This window comes from Charadrius vociferus, unplaced genomic scaffold (genome assembly GCF_000708025.1).
Source record: "Charadrius vociferus isolate BGI_N301 unplaced genomic scaffold, ASM70802v2 scaffold23, whole genome shotgun sequence".
NCBI classification, from domain to species: domain Eukaryota; kingdom Metazoa; phylum Chordata; class Aves; order Charadriiformes; family Charadriidae; genus Charadrius; species Charadrius vociferus.
The window spans coordinates 1,012,132-1,023,518 of NW_009647676.1; the positions used below are offsets into that span (position 1 = coordinate 1,012,132).

The window sequence follows — 11,387 nt, forward strand, 5'->3', positions numbered from 1 at the left end:
TGCAGCCATAAAACTATAATTTCTCTTGGAAGTCATCTCATTTAACTGTTTGTATGTAGGACTGTGTTATGCGTTAAGCTCGCTGCTGTCCTTAGCCCCAGCTGGTCATCAGACGGTGTTGGTGTGCAACAGCCCAAATAGTCTCATTTAATGCCCATCAAATATTACCCCGAAAAAGAGACACAATTCCCAGCCAGGTCGCCCAGCTCCCACCGGGCACCCTGCCGGACAGCAATTAGAGTCTCAAAAATCCCTCGGTAAACAGCGACCCGCTGGGCATGGAAGCCCTGTGTAAGTCCCAATATCTGCCACCCGTGTCACACCTCAGCCCCATCGTGGAGGGCGCAGCTTTGCTTACGGTGTCATCAGGACCCAGAGGTGTGTTCAGAGCTCATGGTCTGACCTGTCACCACCCGGCCCCCAAAACCAAGCGGTGAGAGCCGTCGTCCCCTGGAAGGCGAGTCGGTTGCCTTTGTTGCTGAGCCCGACTGAGATGTGTGATTTCAGGAGTGCGTTTCAGGGGGTTGTCCCCGTCCCCACCATGTGCCACGCAGGGTGTGAAGCCCTGGGGCGGTACTACACCTGCAGCGAAACAGCAGGAGCAGCTGAGTGAAGGATCCATGTCCCTTACCAAAGCACCGGGCTGAAGGCAGGACGATAACCACTCTTTTCTGGAGTGGATTTGTCTGGCATCTCGGCAGTTGCATCTGTTGTTCCATTTGCATAAATAATTTGATGGAGAGTGAAGCCGAGACAAGCCCTCGATTCCCTCACCCGTCCTGCTGAGCACCTGACCCACCCAATCGTGGCTTCTCTCCGCGCTCCGGTAAGTTTTAAACAGCAGTGAGAAATATTTGAGCATCTGAATTTCAGAGTATTGTCTCTAAAACCTGTTTGAGGTTCCTGCCCCAAGTCAAGCACAGAGGAGGTTTTACACCAGGAGATAGAGGGTGAGAAACCTTTGCAGAGAAAAGGCAAAACTTTATATTACTCCGTAATGCCAGCTGTGAATCCCAGAAGAGCACCAGGACCCTGAGCCCTCCAGGGACAGGAATTAAATCACACTGTATTTCTGCTTAGTTTTTCCTGATAAATGAGGGCCAGGCCACCCAGGGAAGGTGGAGAAATGGGGCAACTCTTCAGCCTGGCTTTAGTCCCCCCCTTCATCCTCCTCCCGTCGTGCTCGTCTCTGGTAACCCAGCCAGAAGTGCAGGACTTTTTGGGAGCCTGGCAAGGCTGGGCTGGTCCTGTGGAGCCCACGGAGCCCTTCTCTGCTCTGGGGGTGTTATGAGGCTGAGGCAGTGCCAGCAGGACGCTGGCTCCTGGGGGATTCCTGGGCCGGGGTAAGGCAGCTGCAGAGCCGGAGGGACACCTCGTCCGGGGGAAGCACTTCACAGCACTGGGTCTCAGAGGGGAAGGTGGGCTGGCTGGTGACAAAGAGCCAGCTGACAAGGGGAGGAAAATGATGGAGGGGGCGGTTTGTCTGGTGTTCTCCTCCCCCCAACAAGAAGCAGGGGAGCACTGATGGTTTCATTCAACAGCTAGAAGCCAGGACCAGCACCTGGGGACTGACCGGGGAATGGGACATACAGGTGAGGAGGTGCGAGTTGTTTGGGGAGTTAAAAACCTGCCAGCACACTGCTAGGGAGGGACAGAACCTCGTGGAGGTTGGTGTCAGCTCTCTCTTGTAAGCCAGCGTGGTCAGTGCTGGACCCTTCCCACCTCCCGTCCCACCTCTGCCGGGGGCTCGTGCCTCCTCCCATGTCCTGAAGTCACTCCGACAGTGGTTTTGCTCCTCAGCTGTACTCACTTGGTCAGTTCATTGCAGTGATCCAGCCTGCGGCCACCCCACTGTTAGCAGCTGAAGAACTTGCTGGTAAATCAAAGGATTTTACTTTTTAGTTCTTTTAAAGTCTGTGCTCTGATTGTTCAGCTGCGCCGGCGGCTGCTGAGCCGCTAAATTAAATCTTCCCCGTGCCCAGGATCCCAAAAAGTCGAGTGCCGCAGCAGCGAAACACCTCCGACCCTGCACTCCTCGTTTTCTCACGCTCTTTGGTGAATGCTCTGAACTTTCTCCCGATGCAGGTTTTCCATGAGTTTCCAGTAGGGACAAGATTTGTGAGGTCAAATTCACAGCTACATCTTCTGCCTCACCTCAACAAATGACAGCCGGCACAGAACCATTTACTGGGAGTTTAATGGACAGACAGAGCGAGTGTCACCCTCTCCTGTCCCATCAAAAAGGGAAAAAAAAACCCCAAAGCAAACAAAAAAGCAAACAAAAAATCTCCGTAAATAATGTGGCAACTGTAACTAAATCATTTCCAATCCCTTATGGCCACTACTTCCCCAAATTTTTTGCGACCAAAAAAAAAATAAATCCTAAGCCCACTATTCTGGACACCAGTGGTTTAAGGTAAAAAGTAGCTCTTTGGGAGCTTTGCTACAAGACTAGTGACACTGTTTGGTGCCATAGGTGGCTGCCAGGATGTGACCTTTCTGTGTAGGTGCCATTTCTTACAAGCAGCATAGCTTAAAAATGAAATTTCAAAACCTGGGTCGTTTCCAAACGAGGTATGCAGTGTTAACGAAGTGACTCAGCAGACCCTCATCCTCAGAAGAAAAAAAAAAAAAGCGCTTTTTAAAGCAGGCATCATAAATCCTTAATTTAACACCCCGATTTTGAAAAATGGGAAGTTTGGGGGAGAAGATAACATTTAAATTGGAGGGCGGTGGTGGGGACTAATAAAAGTCCTGAGGACAGCGAGCAGCACGCAGCTTTATCAGCTGGGAGAGGAGACCACAGGCTGCAGCTGCAGAGCTTTCCTGTGTTTAGCGGCGTTATTATTTTTAATTAAGAGAGAAATTATAAGAGGACAGGGACAGTGATGACTACCTTGAGCACAAATACTCTATACGCTAAGAAAAACTGACTGAGAATACACGCTAATGGTTTACATAGTGTTTTAGATGCAATTAATGAATTTCCAGATATAGTGCACATCTGGTTATTCAATCGGAGAAATATTCTGCCGCGCTTGTGGATAGTTACTGAGTTTTGTTTTGCATCGTGAGACCCGAAGCCGTCCCCGGCTCCGAGCCGCACGTCATCTTATTCTTTTTTGGAAGCCAAACAAACCCACCCCGCAAAGGACCGAGCCCAACGACTTGAGGTTTTCGTTGCGTTGGTGCTCTCCTTGCTGCTGCGCGGGCTAGTTCCAGCCTTTCCCGTTAATGGCTGTATTTTATTGAGCGCAGCACTCTTCAGTCGGGGTTGGGGACAGCAGCCACGACTCGTGTGTGTCGTAGGTTACTGTCAGGCTCATTCTGCTGCGCAGGCAAAGCTCCGTGAGGGCATCTCCACTTGCTTCGCCCAGGATGTGCTTCTGCACATTAAATACCCAACAGCTTTGTGCTTTGCTGCAGTAGCTGACGCCTGAGCTTGACCAGTACAGCTCCAGTAGGACTGGTGTGGCTGAGGCTTCCAATCAGAGCACTTATTTTAGGGCCAAAACTGAGCTTTTAACCGTGTTAAGTGCCACGGACGTGTTCTAAGCTCTTTTGCACGGTCAGGGCTACTACTTGCACCTATCTCAAAGGCTTTTGCCCTTGGCCTGAGGGTCTTTGGCTAGAGACTACAGGGAGAGGAGGGCAGGGGACAGAGCTCACCAGTCCCCTTCTCTTGGAAGAGCCGGGCTGCCTTCCACCTCCAGCCCCTTCCAAAAGGCCAAGGAAGCCCGGTTTGGTGCCGGAGAGAGGCAAGCTGTGCACAAACATCTATTGTTGCTGAAGGTATCAAAAGTCCTACGAGAGGAGCCTTGTTAAACTATAAACCTAAACTTTGTCCTCCACAGTACAGGTCAAAGTACCTAGTAAATATCTGAGGTATGTGGCAAAAGTGCAATTAAACACCTCCTAGGACCAGCCACTTGATTTCCAAATGCCCCCTCATCTTTTCATGTACCTTTTTATTGTGCTTTAACTTTCTCATATTTGTGGAGTGACAATATGAAAGCTGAGCGCCTCACCTAACCACGCTTTAGTCATAGTGCCACCGTCTTTATTGACACCGGAGATTAAAAGAGCAAAATACACCAAGACACGTTACACAAGTGTATATAAAAATAGACTGTACCATACACTCTTCTGAAAAAAAAATAATTCCGTCCATTACCATCTGTGTAATTGGGTAAATATGGATGTTTTCTGTGATTGAAATGCCCTAAATTAACTTTTGAAATGAAGTATACATCTGAAATTTTATTTTTAAATAGGTTTTCTCTACAAAAATACAGCCAAACAATATATTTAATTCATAAAATCTGACGCAAAGGTTCTGAATTTCTCGATTTGTAATGTAAAGAATTGAGCATATTTATTAAGAAGGAAGGTAACAAACAGTAATCGTTGCTGGGAAGTATTTGAAACAAAAAAGCTCCCTCCCTGTTCACCAGGCCTCAGCGAGCGATCTTCCCCATGCTGAATTTTTCATGGAGTTGTATCCAGGAGGCAGATTCCTCTGCTCTCCAGCTGAAAGATTCATTTGAGCCTGGCGTCAGCAGACGCTGTGGCCCTCAGCGAGACCAGGACTGCCCCATCGCCAGGGAGGCAGGAGGGAAAGCTCGCAGGCACTGAAAGGGCAAAGACTCATTTTTATTACACTTTTTATGATAATTATCGAAAGCCTCAATGGAAACTATCTTCTACAATGAATTGCGGGTAATAAACAACCGTAATATTTTAGAGACGTCTCTTTCCCCCTTGCCGCCTGGGCTGCGCCGCGCTTGCCCCCAAGGTTACCCGAATCCTGGCTGCCAGAGAGGAAAAGCCACATCTGGCACAACTTCCCCACTTGGCATAAGCAAATACCAAAGCAAATACCAAAGTGCGAGAAGCTCACAGTGCTCTGCTGCGTCCGCACCGGCTACTTTTGGCTTTGGCCACAGAAATTAATACAACACGAGGAGCGTAGACTTCTGAAAGACTGAGATAACAGAGTATAACCTCTAGTTGTTAAAAAACAATCTGCTGGAACAAGCTGGCATGGTCTCATCATTTCTTTTCATTATCCAGTAATGAAATAACCATCCAGATACTTTAGGCGTTGCCTAGAGCTAAAAGCTGTTTTCCGTTTAATTTTGCCACGTGCTTCACTGTTTCCATTGATATGAAAATCTTCAAGTTTTAATTATAAATAACGCGTGTGTCTGCAGAATGGTTTTGGTTGATCGTCATCAAGGCCTCTGTAAAAGACAAAAGCACTGACTTTCACTACAAGGATGCCCACAAGTTCACAGAGTATGAATATGTACTTTCCTCTGAGCCATCTCAGTGCCTCTCAGACAAGTCTTTAACCTCTACACCCTCTCTGGTTCTTTCTATGTTGATTTTAACACAAAGACAATAAAGTTGCCTTGTTGCAAAAACATATAAAAAAAACAAACAAAAAACCCAACACACTTATTGAATACAGCTTTTATACAGAAAAATTATTTTAGCTAACCAATAAAAGTGGTTAAGAGGTTTTTTTCCTTCTTGGTCTTAAAATTCTGATTGGTTGCAGCTGTGTGTCAGAGGACGCTCCTCCTGGCAGACTGGGCTCTAGAGAGCAGCGCCTCACATCCAGGGTTCCCATCCTTCCCAGACTCTGCCAAGAACGTTGGGGTCTGTCGCTTGATCGATCAGGCATCTCACTTGGGTTTCTTCTGAGAGTCCGTCCTCTGGCTCTTTGGCTCTGATATTATGATCAGCGTTACCACGAGCCACAGCTGCAAAATCGTTGTAAGAAGGCGATTTCTCGTGGCCCAGGCGTAGCTCATCACTAAAATTGAGAACATAAAAATAAGCTCTTACTGAAAGAACCAAGCAAAAAATCTGAGACGGATTTTAAAATCCGGAACAGTACTTGAACACTGTTCATGCAGCTTTATTTTTCAAGATGCGGAGACTGTTCCAGTGAAGACTGGTGATTTCAGGTGTCCTTTGCTAGTGAATATTCACCATGAATATTTCAATGTTGTCAAAGGTCTCTAACAGAAAGAAGGATGCAGCAGTTGACATCCAAGCTGCTTTATCTCCTTACCTGCCTTGTTGATTTGTGTCTGCAAGAAGTATGTTGCTGCCTTTTCCAGTTCAGCCTTGACCGCAAAAGGGACTCCTCCCAAGTCCTGCACTTTTCAGTATTTGTATGGTTTTAAAACAGGCTTGCTTTCTTTGCCTTTTTTTTTTTTTTTTTTTTAACTTGATTAATCCAAAATGTCTTTTTAGAAGAGGATGGAAGGGATTAATTGTACTTTAACTGAACTTCAAAGACATTCTGGCCTGAGCCAGACTTGACTAGACTGACATAAATAACCTGAGAATGCCATCAGATTTGGATTTGATGGTTTTGGGAAGCAGCTTACCCCCATGCCTCCCATACAGCTGCTTCAGGTTCCATTTCAAGCAACTGCCCAGCAGAAGCCTATCGATTTAAATACCACCCCTAGCCTAAAAGCTGTGGAGACGAACATAAAGAACAGCCGTCTGAGGAGCGAGAAGTTAAGCAGGCTGACAGGGTGGGGATGTGTGTGTTGCCAGGAACAGTAAAACTGCTCAGGAGGCCTGAGCTGGAGGAAGAACACTCAGGGGGAGATATCGGGTGTTTGGGCTGGCAGGGTGATTCAGAGAGCTTGTACGTGGACCAAAAGGATTCTGACAGGAGGTTTGTTGAAATTTTGCCCTGTCTGCCTCTTCTCTTTTCCTAGCTGCCATTCCATCTGAAGGGAGAAAAATCTGACACAGGAGACTGCCAAAGCTCTTAGTTTAAAGCAAAAGGAGAGCGTCTTACCAAGTGATTCTTGCTGGATTGGCACCTGTAAGCTTTCTTTTGACGTAGCTGACTTTCTGCAAAGGGTACCAGTTTACTTCAGATGTGTTTATTTCCTTAATCCACGTGCCTCCTTTTTTCAGCTGTCTTTGTTCAAAGTTCTAAAAAGAAAACAAATTTGCCCTATTTATCATAAATCACGTACTCGAAAAGACCTTTAAGCCGCCACATCATAGCAGGTCAAGCCAATAACTCTTAACTGCAGACGCAATGGAGGACAAAGTAGTAAGATGAAATCTAGCCTGCCTATGACTTAAAATTTAATTTACAACTGGAGTTACTGAAGTGCAACTAGTTTCAGATTTTTTCCTCTGTAATTTTTAGTTTGATATATAGTGTTGTTATGTAAATTTAAGAGGCTCAGTGCAAGAAGTTGAAAATATTTACACTGCTGCCATAATGTGATCAAGAGATACCCACATTTTTAGGATTATCATGCAGATAAAGAACAGTACACTGATAACACAGAAATGTGCTGCTATTCTTTGTCCATCAATATAGAATTCTGTCATTTTAAATCCTTTTAAGTTCAGTTTCTCTGAGAACTCCGTGAAAAAAAAAAAAAAAAAGGTAAAAAGAGTACTGAGAGTGAGCACCAAGAAATGCTTTCTTTTTGATCAGTTCTATCCTTGTTACACTTTTAAGAATTTTCACATGAAGAAAAAGGAAAGAGGAAAAATCCCACCTTCCAGTCCAAAGAAGGCTCTTTTACAAATACATCCATTGTGCTGATGAGGAGATCTGGATCCGCACGGTAAGCCCTTAGGGCATGCACCATCACACTGTAAATGAGACCCCACTCTTTCACCGGCATCATCAGATTAACAAACTGGCGAGTCAGTCGAAAAGGCATCAACTCTGGCACGCCCAAAAACTAGCCAAGGGGAAGGACGGTCAAAAGAAAACAAGAATTAAGAAACCTTGGAACAGAAGGATTAGAAATAATTATTTTGTTCTTTTTAAGCTTTGAAACCCTCTTTGTCACTTAACCGAAAATAATGTGCAACACAGTAAAACAGGACCAAGTTGTGACATCAAAGCTCTAGTCATGAATATTTAGTGACAGTGGTTGAAAGCATGGCTGAACTACACACAACACCACTATACACACTCTATGAAACTCTAACTCCCAGCTTGTCTGAGAATATCTGGAAGCAGAGATTTTATTCTATTAGCTAGAAGTAACTCGTAAAGATTATTTTGCATCAGAACGGTGGCAAACGAGGAGCATCAAATTTAGCACTGAGAATACATGTGTGATTGCACATAATAAATGCAAAAGCTGTCACAAATTAATTAGAAAACGAATACCTGCGTAGCTGAGCCAAACGCATATCCAAAGTCTATTCCCACCATGCCACCTGTCTCCTTGTTAATCATGAAGTTGGACAGATGTCTGTCTCCAATACCAAGTATCCAGTGGCTGATGCACATCAGTGCATGAGAGCTGGCAAAATGGGACCGCAGAGACAGGAAGGCTTCAGGAGACGTACTCATTTTCACAAAGGCTCGCCTTAACAAAACAGAAGTCACTTGTGGCATACAGATAAAACGCCAACATTCGTTTCACCATGTGCAGTCATTAACAGCGCGCTTACCGCAGCAGGTCTTCTGGAACGCTGCTTTCCCTGCTTTTGAAAGACATAACTGCTTCTGTACGGCTCGCATTTCTGCAAATTAACGAAGGAATAATGTTAGTTATTGAAATAACAGCCCACTGGGCGTTAAAAGTTACGATGTGTACATGACAGCATTAGCACATTTTGCTTACCCCAGTAAACAGGACAGCAAGCCGCACAAAGAGTTCACCCCAAATTTTTTATCTCATCTTAAAAATACTCCCTCCTTTCTTTTTCTCCCAACACTTATTTCCAAGACTGACATTTCTTAATACAAAATGGTATGTAGCTTTGTCTAGTTCCCCCCAAATTAAGTAGATGGGTTAAGTTTTAACACAGCAATACAATTGTGCTCTTTCTGGCCGGATAGTCTCTTCCAAGCAGAGAAACTAAGGCCCAAATTAAATCTCTCAGCAGCACGCAGAGGCTATATGGACACTAGAAGTAGCGCAGCACAAGGGGAGACAACAGAACTAAATAGTTGGTGCTGAGGACATCCTCACTGTATGCATTTGGGGAGGGAGGGTGACTACTCTGGCTTAGCCCATGTCTGGTCCTGGGATCTGAATGCTCCTGAGCAGCTGGAACAAGCTGGGTACTCTCCTTCCAGTCCAGGGGGGCTCTACTTTCCAGTCTAGTTTCGTCTGAAAGGAGCCAAGTTGTGGTTTAGGGGACAGCTCTGTGACGCAAGCCAACGTGAGGCAAGTGGAGCTCATTGGGTATTTCCTTCAAAAACACATTTTGGATCTGAATACCAGTATTAATGTAGATGCACTCAGTTAAACGAGTCAAAGTTTTCCTTTAAAAAGCAAGATGCTGGCAGCTTACGAGCTCATGAGAAACGCCCCACTGGAAACCTCACTTCCCCCCGCTACAGTGCTCGATTTAGGCAGGTGTGGAAATTCCTCTGAGAGGATGCTCAAGTTGGGACCCAACTCATCAAATTCTCAGTGAATCGCAGCGATTTTTTCTGTCCAACTTCAGCAGGTGCTCTGGCTCTGAAGCAGCCTACCTAACAGCATAATCACAAACAAGACACCTAGAAAATAAAGTTGAAGAGGAGCATCTGGTTCTACACACTTTCTTAAGGGAGGGAGCAAGCTTTTGGAAGAATTCCTGTGCTCCGGTGGGATTTTGGCAGTTCTAACCTCCTCCTGCAGAGCACCTCCAGTAAGACAAAGCAGTAAAACAGGCAAAAATCAGATCTAGCCAGCATATTATAATGCAGATCATGTTTTTCCTGGAATTTCTACAATTCTCTGTGTGTATGTGTGCGCACTCTAGTTTCTACATTTGACATGCAGTCCTCTTTTAAAACCTACCTGTACATAACATGGTATCGAGAGATGCCTTGAGCTTTCCCCCCCATCTTGGACAGCCACTCAGAATAGGCAGCACGAGGTCCTTTATTGCTAGAGACAAAAAAAAAACCAAAAACAAAAGGGCTGATTATTTCCCTTTATTAACTTACCACTCTGTACTCAAATATCTGCGGGCTGCATGCTGCTATGACCCATGCAATTTTTATGCACAGGAGTAATCAAGAAGCTAAAGCCCACATTAATTTTAACCTTGCTATGGAAATGAAGTTTACGCAGTCAATGCATATGCTGATCCATCCATCTCCTTCCCCCCAGCTTTAAATGCACTTCAGTCATATTTGACAGAAGATTAGACATCTCAAAGGTGTTAATCTGTCAATAGGTACTGTGAAAATTAGCTGCTGCCTTGAGAAGAGAGACACAAATTCTCCAGGGAGGGAAAGATATTTTTAACTCAGTCTCATATCTATTTGAGAAGCATTATGTAGCCCACCACCGTACATGCTGCTGTTTGTCCATCCAAACAGGTAGAGAATACAGGAAGGCAGTCTGGTTATCTCCTCAGTGCATCTAGGAAGGGAGGAATGGGGGCTTGGACATAAGAAGCCAGTCTTCATTAGTTGCACTGCTTATAGAATAATTTGGTATTTTCCTCCCATTGTAACTAAATACACGAGACTTTAAACTTCTGTTCCAGAGAAGCAGCAACTTAGCAGAGCACCTGCCTTCTCTCTTCCTTCCAAAGCATGTTCTGAGATACAGAGAACCTTTCCATTTAAGAAGTATTTATCATTTACAGACTATGTAACCCATCACTTTGGGATAAAGAAAATGATTTCAAAACCTCAGAAAGTTATTCCCTCCATCCCAAACAGAATATTGCCAGCAAGGATTTCATCAGGATTTTCCTTTGGAAGCGCTGTCACTCAACCACAGCTCAAAATAAAGTGTCTTAATTGACTTGATTGAAGAACATATGGGAAAATATTTAAAGTCTATATACAACTACAACTTTTTTGGGGCAATAAATCATTAACAGTCATTAGAAAGACAATAATCTTCTACACTCAGTATATTAGAAATTTTCACCCCTTATGAGGTTGTTGCACGTGAGTCCTCCTTCACTTTCCCAGTCAATGAATTGCGACCAAGATAATACCGCTGATGTCCACAAAAGTGAACGAGACAGCAATAATGCAGGAACTGTTGCAGTTTCTAAACTGCTGACAAACCAAGTAGCTACTGCAGAAATAAAGACTCTTTGGAGTCCAACCTCCACGCTGGAGATTCCTCCAACCCACCCCATAAATAAGAGAACTAGTGAAAATAAATGGTGACAACACCACTTCGACAAACCCAAACAGAGATTATGTACTAAGAACTCCGTTGGTCTATAAACCACATTTCTAAATTCCAGGATAGAAACAGGCCGAAATGATAGAATTAAATCAGTTCTACAAATATTCATCGCCCAATTATAATCCAGACAAAGAAGGCTGATTTATTCAAACCCAGCGTTTGTATAAAGTCAGTGTTCTTTTACAGTTGTGTTCTGTGCATCTGCTGCCAATTTCCCCC

At 44.7% G+C, this 11,387-nt stretch overlaps 1 protein-coding gene across 1 annotated transcript in view; it reads right to left on the reverse strand.

Moving 5' to 3' along the window:
* Positions 1–5,490: 5,490 nt before the first annotated feature.
* The window catches only part of PRKDC (protein kinase, DNA-activated, catalytic polypeptide), an 85,135-nt gene continuing 79,238 nt past the window's right edge, over positions 5,491–11,387 (reverse strand). Inside the window, exons 82-87 of the mRNA XM_009881122.1 lie at positions 9,810–9,899; positions 8,467–8,538; positions 8,180–8,381; positions 7,554–7,742; positions 6,830–6,969; positions 5,491–5,821 (exon numbers count right to left, since the gene is read on the reverse strand). Coding sequence (XP_009879424.1) covers positions 5,617–5,821; positions 6,830–6,969; positions 7,554–7,742; positions 8,180–8,381; positions 8,467–8,538; positions 9,810–9,899 — 898 coding nt within the window. The 3' untranslated portion in view covers positions 5,491–5,616. The remainder of the gene's footprint in view (positions 5,822–6,829; positions 6,970–7,553; positions 7,743–8,179; positions 8,382–8,466; positions 8,539–9,809; positions 9,900–11,387) is intronic.